Source organism: Triturus cristatus, chromosome 2_2, assembly GCF_964204655.1.
Source record: "Triturus cristatus chromosome 2_2, aTriCri1.1, whole genome shotgun sequence".
NCBI classification, from domain to species: domain Eukaryota; kingdom Metazoa; phylum Chordata; class Amphibia; order Caudata; family Salamandridae; genus Triturus; species Triturus cristatus.
In genome coordinates, this window is record NC_140582.1 from 20,841,432 (window position 1) to 20,857,625 (window position 16,194).

At 49.2% G+C, this 16,194-nt stretch overlaps 1 protein-coding gene across 2 annotated transcripts in view; it reads left to right on the plus strand.

Annotated features, from left to right (window-relative positions):
- Nucleotides 1–16,194, plus strand: part of FRAS1 (Fraser extracellular matrix complex subunit 1) — a 1,553,355-nt gene that overhangs the window by 99,184 nt on the left and 1,437,977 nt on the right. For both annotated transcript variants that reach the window (XM_085640947.1, XM_085640945.1), the window contains exon 2: nucleotides 5,446–5,586. In XM_085640947.1, coding sequence (XP_085497073.1) covers nucleotides 5,446–5,586 — 141 coding nt within the window. The remainder of the gene's footprint in view (nucleotides 1–5,445; nucleotides 5,587–16,194) is intronic.

Sequence of the window (16,194 nt, forward strand, 5' to 3'; positions counted from 1 at the left end):
AGGCCAACGGTGACCAGACCGGAACCCACTGGGTCTATTGGGCCGAAGGACTACTGTACAGCGAGCAGAAGACTGCAGAACTGGGGGCCAGTCGAGTGCTGGTGGTCCCCCTCCGATTCCGGGAGTTCCTCCTTAACCTGGCACATGATGTGCCCCTCGCCGGGCACCTGGGGCAGGACAAAACCTACAGCCGCCTGGTGACCCACTTCTACTGGCCCCGGATGCGGAGGGACGTGGACAACCACTGCCGGTCCTGCCAGACCTGCCAAGCCAGTGGCAAGACGGGGGGACGGGTCAAAGCCCCTCTCCAGCCCTTCCCAGCAGTCAACACCCCGCTCGAACGGGTCGGAATAGACATCGTAGGGCCCCTGGACCCCCGGACCGCCCTGGGTCACCGCTTCATCCTGGTCCTCGTAGACCACGCAACCAGGTACCCTGAGGCCATCCCGCTTCGAACTGTGACAGCCCCCGTAGTGGGCCGGGCCTTAATGGGGATCTTCTCGAGAGTGGGGTTCCCCCGAGAAGTGGTGAGCGACCGAGGTACGAACTTCATCTCTAAATACATGCGGTCCCTGTGGCAGCAGTGCGGGGTCACGTACAAGTTCACCACCCCATACCACCCTCAGGGGAACGGACTGGTCGAGCGGTTCAACAGAACCTTAAAAGGCATGATCAAGGGCCTGGAAGAACCCCTACGGCGGAGATGGGATGTCCTGCTGCCGTGCCTCCTGTTTGCCTATCGGGAGGTCCCGCAGAAGTCCCTGGGGTTCAGCCCTTTCGAATTGTTGTACTGGCATCCAGTCCGAGGACCCCTCAGCCTGGTCAAGGAGTGCTGGGAGACGAAGCCCCGAGATGCCCCTCCCGACGTCTACAGATACCTCCTGACCCTACGAAACCAGACCCGAAGGTTCCGAGCCCTGGCCGAAGCCAACCTCGAGGCCAGCCAAGAGGACATGAAAAGATGGTACGATCAAAACGCCTCTACCATCGAGTTTGAGCCGGGCCAGCAAGTCTGGGTCATGTCACCGGTTGACCCCTGCGCCCTCCAGGACAAATGGACCGGGCCCTTCAAGGTGGTGGAGAAGAAGAGCTCTGTCACCTACCTGATCGACATGGAGTCTCCCCGGAACCCCCTCCGGGTTCTACACGCCAACCGGCTCAAACCCCACTTTGCCCGGACCGAACTAAGCCTACTGCTAGCGACCGACGACGGGGGCGAAGGCGACTCCGAGCCCCTACCCGACCTCCTGCGGACCAGCGACCACGACGGGACCATCGAAGGCGTCCAACTCTCCTCCTCCCTGACCCCGGAACAGCACCACGACTGTCAGCAACTACTGCAGCCCTTTGCGGTCTTTTCTCCCTCACTCCGGGGGTGACTCCATGGTGTGTCCACGACATCGACACTGGGAACAGTCCCCCCGTGCGACACAGAGCCTACAGAGTACCCGACCGGGTGCGGGCCTGCATCCATCGAGCCCTCCGACAGCCCGTGGGCCAGTCCCGTCGTCCTGGTGCCAAAGGCCGCCGCACCAGGCACCCCTCCCGGAGCTACAATTTTGTGTGGACTACCAGGCCCTGAACGCTGTTACCAAGACCGATGCCCATCCTCTTCCCCGGGCCGACGAGCTCATCGACCGCTTAGGGGCAGCCCGCTACCTGAGCACTTTTGACCTCACCGCCGGGTACTGGCAGATCCAGCTCACCCCCGGTGCCCAAGAGAGATCCGCTTTCTCCACCCCTGATGGGCACTACCACTTTCGGGTGATGCCCTTCGGCATGAAGAACACCCTGGCCACCTTCCAGAGACTAGTGAACAAGGTCCTGGCTGGGCTAGAGGCCTTCAGCGCGGCTTATTTAGATGACATTGCCGTATACAGCAGCCACTGAGCACCTGGGGCACCTCAAAGCCGACCTGGCCGCCCTCCAAATGGCCGGCCTCACGATCAAGGCCAGCAAATGCCAGATAGGCCAAGGATCGGTGATCTATCTGGGCCATCAAGTAGGGAGCAGTCAGGTGGCTCCCCTCCAACCGAAAGTTGATGCCATCCAGGCGTGGGAACCCCCCACCACCCAGACAGCTGTCCGGGCCTTCCTGGGCCTCACCGGGTACTACCGGCGATTCATCAGAGACTATGGGAGCATTGTCGCCCCCTCACAGAGCTCACGTCAAAAAAGCAGCCCAAGAAGGTACACTGGACCCCCCGCTGCCAGACGGCCTTCGAGACACTCAAAACGGCGATGTGCACTGCCCCCGTGCTACAGGCCCCTGACTATAGCAAGGAGTTCGTGGTGCAGACGGACGCCTCCGAATATGGAATTGGGGCCGTCCTGTCCCAGGTAGATTCGGAGGGACTAGACAGACCCGTGGCCTTCATCAGCCGACGGCTGCTGCCCCGGGAGCAGCGGTGGAGCACCATCGAGCGGGAGGCCTTCGCTGTAGTGTGGGCCCTCAAGAAGCTCCGGCCCTATCTCTTCGGCACCCACTTCCGGGTCCAGACCGACCACCGGCCCTTGCGGTGGTTAATGCAAATGAGGGGCGAGAACCCCAAGCTGCTGCGATGGTCCATCTCGCTGCAAGGGATGGACTTCTCTGTTGAACACCGGCCCGGCAATGACCACGCCAACGCCGACAGCTTGTCCCGCTTCTTCCGCCTCGACGAGGAGAACCCCCAAGGAAATGGGTGACTCTCCCTGCCTTCGGCTGGGGGGGACGCCTGTTGGACCCGGCCTCGTGGCGTGGTCTTAACCCTCTTGGATTGTGCTCGTCCCCCGCACCGGCCTACACAGGCCGCCCTTTCAGGCCGCCAGGGACCCCTCCTCCCTTCGAGGCCCCCTTTGGATTGTACCCGTTTTCCTACACCCGCCTCAGCGGCCCCCTTTCCAGGCCGCACAGGGACCCCTCATCCCTTCGGGGTCCCCCCCCCATGCTTGCTCCACGCCCCAGCCCACGCAGCCCGGCTCCCGCCGGCCTCGGCCCCAGCGAAGCCCCGACATCGAGGCACCAAGATCTGGCCAGGGGGCACCGCATGGCCACTTCACCACTCCCGGAGGGGGAGAGTTTCGATGGGACCCCCACCATCCCTCAACACCTAGGTGCGATCGTCCTCCGGCCTCCCCGGGCCTGGCGCCTCTCCCGCTGGGCGTCTGGCCTCTCCCAGCCCGGCCTCTCCGCCCCCCCAGGCGCAAGGGTCCGGACATCAAAGGGCTCCAGACCTATATCTGGGGCAACCCCGCAATGGGACAGTAGTTGTATCCCGGAGTCAAGAGCCCTGTTGATGGAATCGCGGCTGACCCTACGGAGAAGAACTCTTGCTTGAGACTATACCACGAGCCCTGCTGACTACGTCGCGGCTCCACCTTATTGAGACATGGAACCTCACGGAACATCGGGGCCCTGCTGACGCTGTCGCGGCCCAACCTCGCTGAAACCTCCCTCTGAGCCCTGCTGACGTCGTCGCGGCTCGAACTCCACAAACTGATCGCCAGAGCCCTGCTGACGCCGTCGCGGATCGACCACTCCGAGATCCGGAGTCCCTCCAGCTTGAGGATCAAGAACTGGGCCCAAGGTACTCTCGTACCAAGCTGCTACTAAAGACTGTCCCGCTACCCCGTCCCTACCCAAGACTTTGAGACTCTTGTGGATCCCTCGATCCCCCCTTGTACATATCGATAACCGTAACTTCTTAGATGCTGATAAAGAACTGCTCGTCTTGATAAACATCCTCGAGTCCTGTGTGGTGGTGTTGCTGTGCTAGTACGTTATAGGAGAAGGACCTCTCCTAGGAGGCTTCTCAGCAGCGCTCGGCTACTTCGTGCAGTGTGGGGGCCCCTCTGGGTGGTCTCTCTGGCTCCCCCGAGGTCCGCCTTCCAACAACTCCCGACTTGAGTTGGTTGCCTAAAGTGTCTCTAAGTGACCTTATTTCAACTAGCCAAACTTTTTGGTGGGGGTGGGAGTCACCCTCTTGGGTTGTGGAGGTTCTCTGAAGCAACCGATGTCAGTGCATGTGAGTGGTGGCTATATTGGCTCCGCTTGTCCTTTCTGGAGCACACTGGCATGAATGCGGAGCTGCATGGCGCCACCTATTGGCATGCAGAGGCACTGCTGAAAAAGATCTGGATCCAGTCTGACGCCTGGGGAATATTCCTATAGGGAGGAATCTGTGGCTAGATAGTCTAGCACTTTAACATGACACCCTGCCTTAATGGCAACAAGGCCTACTCAGGGGTCACTTATTCATTTTTAAAAGGATGGATTTGCCCTGTCAAAAAGGATTTATTTGACATGTTGAATCGTCAATTTAATACTGCAATGCCGGGCTATAATAGTAAGTTAAGTAGGCCAATTTCAACATGCTAAAAGAGGGTCGCACAAGTACTTTGCTACTGGTTAGCAAGAGTAAAGTGTGCAGAGTTCTATGGCCACCCAACATAGGGCTCTCCAAAAAAGGCAAACAATCCAGGGTGACCCTGCTGGAGGGGCAAATTTCCTCCAGATTTGTTTTCTTTATTGAAGATAGACCTACTAACCTGCGATTAGTGATGCTGTCTAGGGTGCACAGTGAGAACTCAAAAAAACGAAAACTAAGCATGTGTTTTAGATGCCACTTTCTTGAGCTTCCAGTAGACCATGCTGCTGGTATAGTTATATTTTACCAAAAGTAAATTTACCCATATTTTTATTTCGATTCAGAATAAATGCACGGCATATCCATTCACATTTATTATGTTGCCTGTCAAATTGGTGATATTTTTATCTTCGCAATTCCATATCGATTGAGAGTGTGTCATACACATTTTCATTTCAACTTTCGTCAGTAAATCTTGGATCTTTCTGTAGAACTGAAAGATTAAGCAGAGAAGACTGTCTTTTCAACCTACGAATTTCGAAACAGCTGGTTAATTAAGCTTTTAATATTCTGTCTGATTTTGACCTTAATGAAATAAGCAATGCAAGTTAGCCCTTGAATAAATGGCTGCAGGTTATCAAGGCCCCTTTACATCAACAATCTCCAGTATCGAATTTGATGTGTACTGGAATAGAGATTGAGCGGGAATGTAGGTCGGTAAACAAGCAATATACCTCCCCTAAAGCAGGAAACACCTTTTACAGTGAATTCTGTCGCTTGTAAAAACTGTAAAATGTTTCTTTGTTTGAGTGATCTTCAAGCCAGTGACATTTTTGCCAACAAGGTTTGTGCAGGATTAACCAGGGCATAATTTTTTCTTTGATGTTGCACCAACTTTTGAATAATAAATAAGGCAAATTGTGTAGGCCTGCAGTTTAATTAGTTTGAAAAAGTTTCAGTAATTTGAGGTCGAATGATGAAGTATTTTAGGAGGACAATGCCTAAACTTTTTTTGCACAGTTCACTTCAAGTTGTTTGGCAAAGGTGCTTGGATTATTCATAGCACATTTTATTTCCTTATATCTTCTTAATCCAGGGGAAACAAGCGTTCAATATCACACTCAATCAAGGGGATGACTCCTTGCCTGTGCTGCAAAATTCGGGAATGAGTGTTCAGGAAGGAGTGAGGAAAACTATCACAGAGTTTGAGCTGAAAGCAACTGATGCAGACACACAGGTAAGGCTCGTCATACACAAATCGGTTTTATCGCCAAGTCTGTATCTAGGTTTTGGAGGGAATGGATTATCCGTTATATTCTTTTGGTCCTCAATAAGTCAGTGGTTACTGGGCTGTGTTTGAGGGGTTTTGTTTACCACTGATGCTCAAGGGTCACATGCACTGGCTCATTCCATTTAAATAACAATGTGGCACTCGTTGGGCACTTCAGAGCTGAGGTGACCTTTTTTCTTACGTTTGTGCTAAGCATGAAGGAATCCCAGGGTTAATCCTTGTACCTAAATGAATGGAGGAACAAGAAATGGTATCCCACGACAGTCTATGAACCTCTGTGAAATTGCTGACATGGACAATCAGGGGCACAGATGTTTTGATTGCCAAAAGTTATGAAGGACTACCCGACCAGAGCGCTATTTTGATAGTTTGAAAATGTCACCTGTTAGATTACTGAAACACAGCATGCTGGTTCAGAATAGCTGTGGGCATCCCGTGTACCATATTTTGGTATCCATGGAAGCTTGGGCACCCCTAACACAGTCTTTTTCGTTTTTAGGCAAGAAATCACCAATTTTCTAGTGCCCCATCCGAGTGAACCTAGGTGTGTTGTTTTTTTTTTTTTTTTGGTTTTTAAAAAATTGTTTCAAAGCAAATTACTCCCCGCGGGCAGGCTTCAGAAATAGTAGGTACCAGGTAGGACCAGACATCCATTCTAAAGGTTGCCCACAACAAAGTCCTCCAGGTTTAGCAGCCTTCATGGGCACTTATCTCAGAGCTGGCTCTTCACAGTCAAGAATTTCCATTGGTGTGACCAAAGAGCCTGGTAGCATCTCTGGATCCGATGGCCTGACCAATTTCAAATAAGCACTGAGAACTGTAATTTATATTTTCCAACTTACAATTGCAGTTTAAGTTCCATGGATAACTTCACCTTGAAATGTTCATATCTTGGTATTGGTTAAGGCTACAAAAGGTTCCAGGATCGAGGGATGAGCAGAAAAATCTTGGGTACACAGTCAATCACCCTACCATATGTGACCGCTTTTCTTCACACGCATCCAATCCTTCATCTTTAAGGCAGAGGTAAAATGCTTACTATGTTCTGTCTTCTATTCCAAATCACTCTCCAAGGCCAATAAAAATTTGCCTAAATATATTGAAGGTCAGTTTAAATTCTATTACCGACGCAAAGGCGAAGATTATGCTTTATTTTCTTTACTTTATTAACAATTTGTGAACAGCAGCCATTTTCAAAAGTCAACAATGAAGAAAAAAACGGCAGTTCCCAGACGTCCTAGGGAACCAAATGAAGTTCGTCCTCTAATTCACCATAGGAATCTATATAGTCCTTTGTCTGGTTCTGGGCACCCTCTTTCTTCGCGCAGTCACGGTCCATTATAGTCCCCCTGCATCCTGTTTTGATCCATCATTTGCTAGGAAGAGAGGAAACCCGTAAGGGACCATTCCGAACCATAGTGTTCATTGCAGATCTTCGACAACATTAACAATACGACTTAATCAACCGATGGCGATGCAAATCATAGTTTCAACTGTAAAATCCAATTACATGTAAGAAAACCTCATGCTGAACTAGAACCTTACTTACTGCCATCAGGGAAAGGTGAGTTTTTCAATGGATCTCTAGGTGGTATAATCATAACCTCGGTGTCCTTAAAAGAATTGAAACTTACCTTCACAATAGTTAGGCAAATTTTCAATCTATGTCAGAACCAGAGGCGAGGATTATACTAGTTTAAAGCTTACTTACCACCAACTCTGCCACATCCAATAGAGGCTTGAAATAACCTCTTTTAAAGGTGGAATCTAAGGAACAATCTTCTGCCCATATTATGTCCTCCAAACATGCTATCAGGCAGAAATCCTTTGAAGCAATCACCCCTCGCGCTGAATGTTCCCCAAATTATTTGGTATCAGTACCCGCCTCTTGCATGACCCATTGCACCCAGCGGGCTATAGTAGGGAACGACCCAGCCTTGTATGGTTTCCTTAAGGCAATAAGGAGTTGTCTTTCATCTGCTGGGCGAACCTCCACTGTCATATCTTCATATGCTTTGATGCACTGAACCACACACTACTTTGGTACCTCCATAAAGGGTGGATAGGAGATTACTCGAGTATTAGACTTGGTCCTTCTACTCACCGTACATTACACCATTCCTCAGGAAAACACTCTGCCTGTGAGGTCCAAGGCATGCACGTCTGACACGCTGGCATGAGCAGAGGTACAGGAGCATTGCTATGTTAGCCGATAATTCCTTTCAGGCTAATAACCTATAGGGGTTGCCAAAATAAAAACCCCATAAGGACCTGGTTCATATCCCACAACTCGCTGTAACAAGGTTTTGGCGGCAGGTAGAGTCTTATCCCTCGAAGTAACCGCAGACAAACTGACGTTCTCCCACCGGGCTGCCGTCAACCGGGGTGTGCCCCGCAGAAATGGAAGACCTGAATGCATTAACAGACCTATATGCTAAACCTTCTGCCAGAGAGGACAAAAAATTCAGGATATGCACAACTCCTGCTCCCATGGGATAAACACCCCGTCGCAATGTCCAACGTACCTATCGCATCCAGGCTGATTGGTACCGTTTGGTGGTGCTATCTGCCCAGGCCTTGGATAGGAGGACCTCAGCCTGTCGTGATAGTCCTGGCAGCGTCCAGCGTTGAATGTAATCTGCCAGGCCATCAGCTACAGGGAACTCTCCATCACCAACTTGTGTTGTGTGAGATCCAGGCTCAGAATGATCTGAAGAAAGAGAGGGAGTCTGATTGGGGTACCCCAGGAAAGTTCCAAAAGAACCGGAAACCACACTTGAGATCTCCACAAGGTTGTCATCAGATCCACTTCTCCCGTCTGGCGCTGCTTTAGGGCCGCCGCTCTGGTAATCATTGAGAAGGGGGGGAAAGCATAACCCTTCTCCCTGGACCAATCCTGGAGCAATGCGTCCGTTGCCACCGCCTGCAGATCTGGCCTCCAACTGAAGAACAGGGGCAGCTGATGGTCGATACAAGACTCAAACTGGTCAATCAAGAAAGAGCCCCACCTGTCTGAGAGTTGCTGAAAGACCCGGGGGAATCTGTTCCACTGACTTGCATCATAAAAGTTGCGAGAGTGCCAGTCTGCCACCTGATTGGACTGTCCCGGAAGGTACTCTGCCGTCATGCAGACATGGTTCGCCAGGTTGAAATCCCAAAAGTACCTCCTAGGTGGCTGATATAACACACCTCAGATACATTGTCCATCTTCAGTAGGACACAAGATTGGATCCTTCCTTTGTCCCACAGTGCACCGCGAAAAAACCTGCTAGGAGTTCTAAACAGTTAATATGAAAACTCTGTTCATGTAGTGACCAACTTCCTCCTGTGCAGAATTCCCCACACTGAGCGCCTCAACTGGACCTGTTGGCGTCGGACTGTATCACCAAATTTGGAGTGGATCTGAAGATGGCCCTCCCGTTCCAGGCCTCCATCTGTGGCAGCCACCAACCAATCTCTTCTCTTGCCTTATCTGACAGAGTAATCACCGGGGAGTAAGTGAGGCCATGCGTAGGTGGTAGGCCTTAAGGTGCTGGAGGGCTCTGTAGTGTAACAGTCCTGGGAAGATAGCCTGAATGGATGGCAATAATAGGCCCACCAGGCGGGTAATCTTCCTGAGGGAGGTCTGAGGCTTAGCCAGTGTTTGGCGCAATTCTTGTCGAATCTTTGCCTTCTTCCGATATGGCAGAATCTATCACAAACCATAGAAAAGTTGTCCGCTGGGCCGAGAAGGGATTTCTTCTCATGGATCACGAAGCCCAAACCTTGCAACAGGTTCACAGCCTGCCGGAGAAGCTGTAAGGGGAATTGGGCCAGAATCAGGATATCCTCCAAATAGACTGAGTCAGTCAGTCAGTCAGTCAGTCAGTCACATACTTTTATTCGATAATTTAAGATCATAAAAAGACACAGATACAATATTTATCACATTTGTGCAAATCCAAAATTAAAATTGTACATTAAAATATCCTTAAAAATCCATTCTAAATACTGCGCATACAAATAGCAAACAGTTCCATATACAATAGACTAAAAATAAACCACATCAACATTCATGGACAAACTACAGCATCCATAGGGTCTACTCTTTTCTTCGTATTATTGATCCGCACGGCTGCCACTAGGAAGTTTGCAACATGGAAAATAATCCGGGCACTACTCAACAGTTGCAAATAAATAAGTGCCGGCCTAACCTGAACAAACCCTGCTCCCCTTAACACTGGAATCAAATACTTCTTCCTAATGTCTGCATAATACTCGCAGAACATGACAAAATGCAAAGTATCTTGTAATGAAAATTTGTCACACTTACAAGGCTCAGCATTGTCCGGTATTCCCCATTTAGGGAAATCTCCCAGAGTGAGGTGAATTATGTTAAATCGAAATCTGGTTAGCAGGTACCGATGGAAAGGGCGTGTAACTAACTTCAGGTAAGGCTCCAATCCTGGTGAGCTCACTAGCCCAAAGTTCAGTCTTACCATAGGTTTTTTTCAGCTCTCTTTCCTCCTTTTCAAGAGATAGAAGGTTTGCCATGGCGGTTTTTATCAAATCCACATCTACTTTCTTAATAGTTTCCGGGGCCGAAAAGAGCCCAGGACGTCCAAGTTTTTTAAAGGTGGATTCGATATATGCTATCCATGGAATTTTACCAGCCTTGTCTAGAGCTAGGCAGTCTTTTAGAATCTTATGATTCAATGTGATCTCCTGGTTAAGCCAGGTCTTAAGCCAGCATATTAGCGGGGCTATTTTCAGTATATCGGAAACATAACCCAGCCCCATCTCTGCATGGATCGAAAAAGTAGGGGTTGTCTGTGGTACAGATAAGAAGGTTCTTAGAAATATATTTTCTACCACTTGGATTTGATGATCTTGTGAGCTATACCCCCAAATCTCTGAGCCATATGTAGCTATTGCAAGGCACTTGGCCTTGTACACCTTCAAAATAGCTTCCATGGGTCTAGCCCCAAGACGTTTTGAAAAGCCCATAAGGGCTGAAGTAGATCTAGCAAATACATTTCTTTTATGTTTCAGTTGGGGACCCCAGGACCCTATTTCATCAAATAGGAGCCCTAAATAGGTAAAAACAGGGACCCTTTTAACCTCCTCTCCCCCACAGAAAAAATACATCATTCTTTTCTTTCTACTTTGTTCCCCCACTATCATTACAGGAGATTTTTTAGCATTCATTTTCAGATCTAATGACTCCATGAATTTGCCAAACTTATCCAGCAATTTATTTAGTCCAACACCAGTGCGTTCCAGTAAATCGCGTCATCCGCGTAGAGGAGAACTGGTATAATTGTTTCTCCTACACGCGGGACGTCTAATGTTGCTCCCTTCAAGGCAGGTTCTAATGCATTTATATAAAGCGTGAAAAGTAGGGGTGCCAGTATGCACCCCTGCCTGACCCCTCTTTCTGAGTTAAAATACCTTGTACATCTCCCTTACTGGGTGACTCGAATAGTGGCTAATAAGCCACTATGAAGGTCAGCCAGGAATTTAACTAAAGCATGGTCAATACCAATATTCAGTAAAATTTGCCACAGCTTCGACCTATTTACTAGGTCGAATGCCGTTGAGAGGTCCATGAACCCCATATAAAGGGAACCCTTTTTAGCTATGGTATATTTACTGATAAGGAGCTGTAGGTTGAGACATTGGTTTAACGTGCTCCTTTTGGTTCTGAAACCGTACTGAGCATTAGACAAGATCCCTCTCCCCTCAAGGCAGTCTGACAGCCTCGCCAGAATAACTCTGCCTAATATTTTCACCGCGGAGTCCATCAAGGAGATACGCCTATAGCATGGTGGATCATCTCTTTGGCCCTTTTTAAAAACCGTAATAATAATAGAGTTGGACCAAGAAGCGGGAGATGAATTCGAACCCGAAGCATTAAAGACATTTGTCAGTATCCTGGCCCAGAATCTAGGAAAACTTTTAAATAGGTCCGCTGGGACCCCGTCCGGTCCTGGCGCCTTGTTTTTCCTAGTCTCCTCAATTGCTCTTGCCACTTCAGTCTCCTGAAAAACCACTGCTGGGGCTGATTCTAATTTATGGATCGCATCTTGCGAACTCTCTGCCTTCTGACTCCCATAAATCTTCTCAAAGTGGGCTATCCACTGGTCATCAGGAATGTTGCAATCAAGTGGGGAATTATCTTCTCCCGAAAGAAAGGGCTCATTAATGGTTAACCAGAATTTCCCACTATCCCTCAGAATCTCCGGGGACAAAAGTTTATCCCATGCCTCTTCTTTGATCTGGTTTTTCCTAACCCTAATGGCCTGTTTATAGGACTTCCTTTACTCCTTGACTAGCTCCCTGTTTCGAGGGCACTCTTTCAATGCTTTAAGAAGAGCTGAGTGTGCCCTAGAACAGGAGTTATCAAACCATCTTCTTCCTTTATTAATGTAGGATGAATTTTCATAGTCAAATTGCTGTTAATTTGGTTACAGATAGCGTCAAAAGCCCCCACAATCATTGTACTTGATGCAGCAGTGTCCAGGCAAATGCTAACCTCTCTCGCTACTTTGGACAGGACTTCCCCCCCATAAAGGTATCTGGGATTACTTTTGTCCATTTTAATCTCCTGCCCTGGTCAGTTGGTATCATCTCACGCCTAGTACCCGTGAACCCTGTTTTAATAAAACTTAAATGGGCCCCCGAGGCCACTTCTAAAGTCACGGGATTATGATCACTAAAAGCAGAGGTCCCCACCTTGTATATTAACACTCTAGTCAAAACTAGCGCTGTCACAAATATATAATCTATAACTGTGCCCGGGTCCGTACCTTTATAAGTAGGTGCCCTTGGACCTCCCACGGCACACCCAGATTCGTAAAGGTTTGTGGTGGCCAAGAGGTTCTCAAGTGCCTCCCCTTGCTTAGTGTGTTCAAAATGTGTGTGAACTGAGTGTGGGGGACCTTCAAGATTATCAAAAACACACGCTTTAGCACATGGATGAATATTAAAATCACCCATGAGGATAACCTCAGAGCTCGGATATTTAGCTTTATATGTTACTAGAAATCCTCTAAGCAGGTTAAAAATTGATTTAGACACTCACTCTCAGGAGAAATATAAAAGTTAACCAGTAGCAGTTTCTCGGATTGTGGCAGTGATAGCTCCACTATCAAACAATTATTGCAGGCCGCAACAAGCTGTTTTAATGAGCCATTTAATTTCAGGGAGAAAAATATTGCTTAACCTCCCTTCGCTCTTCCAGACTGGGCCTGTTTAGCAAGAATGAAAAAATGCGAATACCCATCTATAGTGAAATTATTGTTTATGTCCCAAGTTTCTTGGAATGCTATTATATCATATGAAGGACCGGGGAAAAGAATGAATTGCTGATACTGAGTCTCTTTGGTACCATTCGCAAATGTATTCCACCGCCCTCCTGTTCCTGAAATTAATAACTATGCAGTCCCCCTCCACAGACTTTGGTTTATTCCCCACCCATCCCACTCTTCTAGCGAAAAGAATTTCTGCAGATACATGGGAAGGCAATGGGCGGTTCTTGTTAAGCCAGAAAATACATTTGTTCTTTAACTCCAAGTATGATTCCTTCTTACCCTGACTGAGTCTTATCCCTTGGGTTTGAAGAAACTATCGCTGGTGTTGAGCACCTTTTGTGAAACATCACAGGACAGACGAAAGCCTGAATGGAAGGGTGCTGAACTCGGATGTCTGGGCGTGCCAGACTAATTGGAGGAACCGGCGAAGAGGCGGGAACACAGGAATGGTACTATAGGCATTTTTTAGGACCAGGTGCACCATACAGTCCATGGGCAGAAGGACGTCCCTGAGGAGATGTATACCCTCCATCTTGAAGTAGCCATATATCAGCCACTTGTTGAATGCCCTGAGATTTATCACTGACATCTGCCCACCACCAGTCTTGTCCACTAAGAAGGTGTTACTGACGAACCTGTTGAGATGTGTAGGTGTGCGGCAAATAGCCCTTTTTTGTAAGAGTTCCTCCACTACTCTGTCTAAAAGTGCTGCGGCTTGTTGGGGGAAAAACACATGGGGCGAGGTCTGCAGGTTTGAAAGGGAATCCCGTAAAAATCTATCTGGAAGCCCTATATTGTTTGTAACACCCATGCGTCTGATCTAATGGAAGTCCACACTGGATAAAACGGGGCCAGAGAACCTCCTACCCTGATCTGGCTGGAGGGCCTTTACTCTTACTGTTGCCAGAATCGTTGCCGGCGTGCTCTTTGAAGCCACCTAGTCTGCGTAATCGCCGGGCTCTGGTGGAGTATAAATTGTGTAATATGTGTTGTTCTGCCAGTGTCCACGCCTGGAGCCTTGTCCTGTGAAAGGAGGTGTTGATTGGTAACTGTGGCCGGTCGTGTGGCCCCTACCACGGCCGGCCCCTTGGAAAATCCCAGGGGTGAAAACCCACCTGATATTAGTCTGGGGCTTATCTAGTGAAGTAAAGGTCACTGCAGACTTGCCTAGTTCCTTCACGAATAGTCCTCCAAATAGTCCACCCTGGGCTACCGGACCTGCCTCCGAGGAACCTAGGCTGCCCAGTTTGGGGCAAATATTAAAAAGTAAAGAGCAGCGGCACTCTGTGGATAGCGTGCATTTTGCGTTCCTTATAAACACCACTGCGCATTGGGCCCAACTGGAGAGGACAAAGCGGTACAAAAGGGGGTGGTGATGGATGGAGCATCAGAACCAATAAAACACTCACACCCAGTCAACAGATCTGGGTTTGATCCATCACCGTTCTTTAGCCCACTCTGCCACCCCAGTTCAGACATGGCCATATGCAAATCAGTCTGACCCTGTGCCTCATGGGAACAGTCCAGCCCGAACTGCCAAGCCATGCCTTCCCTGGACCGGAAACAAGCTTCCTAGGACCGTTTTCTGGCATTTCAGCCGTCTTCAGCCAGGCTTGCTTGAATCCAGTGGCAAAGTGAGCAAGGGACTCACGTCTGAGCATACCCTGCCAACTTATGGCGAACAAAGCGGTACAAAAGGGGGTGGTGATGGACGGAGCATCAGAACCAATCAAACACTCACACCCAGTCAACAGATCTGGGTTTAATCCATCACCGAAGGAAAAGTTGGCCATTATAAGGTTGATGTCTGGTGTGAGGGTAAACTTTTCCTCAAACGAGGGTCAGGGGCACTCCGCCCGAAGGTGGTTGCAGACATCCTTTTCTAAAGGCTTGCGTAGCCACATACCTTGCCACCCTATCCAAAGGCACCCAGTCCGTAGACCTGGGGTGTACAATATCATCTGGGTCAAGCATATGTGAATCCCTTTCATGTGGAGGTGCCAAACCTGTAGACCAGCGGCAGGATCTGGGGGGCCCGCTTCCCGTCAGATACCCCCTTGGACTCATCTGGATCAGGCTGGTCAGGGGAGTTAGGCCGTGAAGGCCCAGGAAAAATGTCTGCTGCCGCTCCTGAGTACGCGGACTGGGGTACTTGGGCCAGGAAAGCCTTTTCAGACATGCCAGCGTGTCCAGGTCCACCCCTTCTGAGCATTGCTTCTGGTGAGGAGGGGGCCCTCAAGGAGGTCTCTCAGGAAGGTGGGGGCGGTGTGTGGAGGGTGTGAGAAGTTGGCCTGGTATATGCTGTCCACTAGTTATAGTGGGCACCTTGTACCAGTCCGAACAACCCCTTATTGGTTATAGGTTAAAGACAACCTTTATTGAAAGCTATCCTAGTGGTAGCTATGGAGAGCAACCTTCGGGCTAAGTCTTGAAGGAATGTAAAGCAGCTTGTTTTACCAGTCTATAATCTCTTGAATGGCTAAATGAAAGACAATCACACCAGGTAGGTATATATATAAAATATATGTATTTATTTCTAAACACACCCTCCTAGTCTCTTTATGAGGCTAGAGGGTAAAACACATAAGTTATGACCGTAATAAGCACAAATACACGTCAGGCCCTAGGGGTGAGCCAAACCATATACTAAAATAGTGGTATAAGAACCATGACTTAACTAGACACAAGGCCTAGAGCCTGTAGAATCGCTGGGACCCCAAGGAACCACCCCAGGTAGTGACACAGGGGACCCACAAGGGCCGGGTGCAGTGTGAACATCGCCGCGAGGTCCCATTTGCTTCTATGGGGAAAGTCGCGGTTAGATTTTTAAATGGTAGGGACACTTAGAATCGAACTAGTACCAAACCCTTTGGGACTTAGGAAGTTCTACGACCAACAACCACAGGAGCACCGGAGTACTGCATAGGTGTCAAATGGTGTTATGTCGGGTCGTGTCTTCTATTTCAATGGGAGCTTGCAAAGAAGTGCTGCTGCCGGGAAGATGAGAAGTGTCCGAAGAGATCCAAGCCTGGATCGAAGATGAGGAGAACCTGAAAGCAGAGGGGACAGAGTCTGGGTCACTAGCCAGTGACCAGGAAGGTGATAGGCAGATGCCCACCGATGTCAGGTGATTTCAGGTGAAGGAGGTGAAGATTGACTCTTCAGCCACGAGGACCAGGAGGCGTCAAGGATGACCAGGAGCTGGATTCGAGCTGTCCCACGAAGGATGTCGAGTGCTGCAGCTTCGGTGCCCGGATTGGAC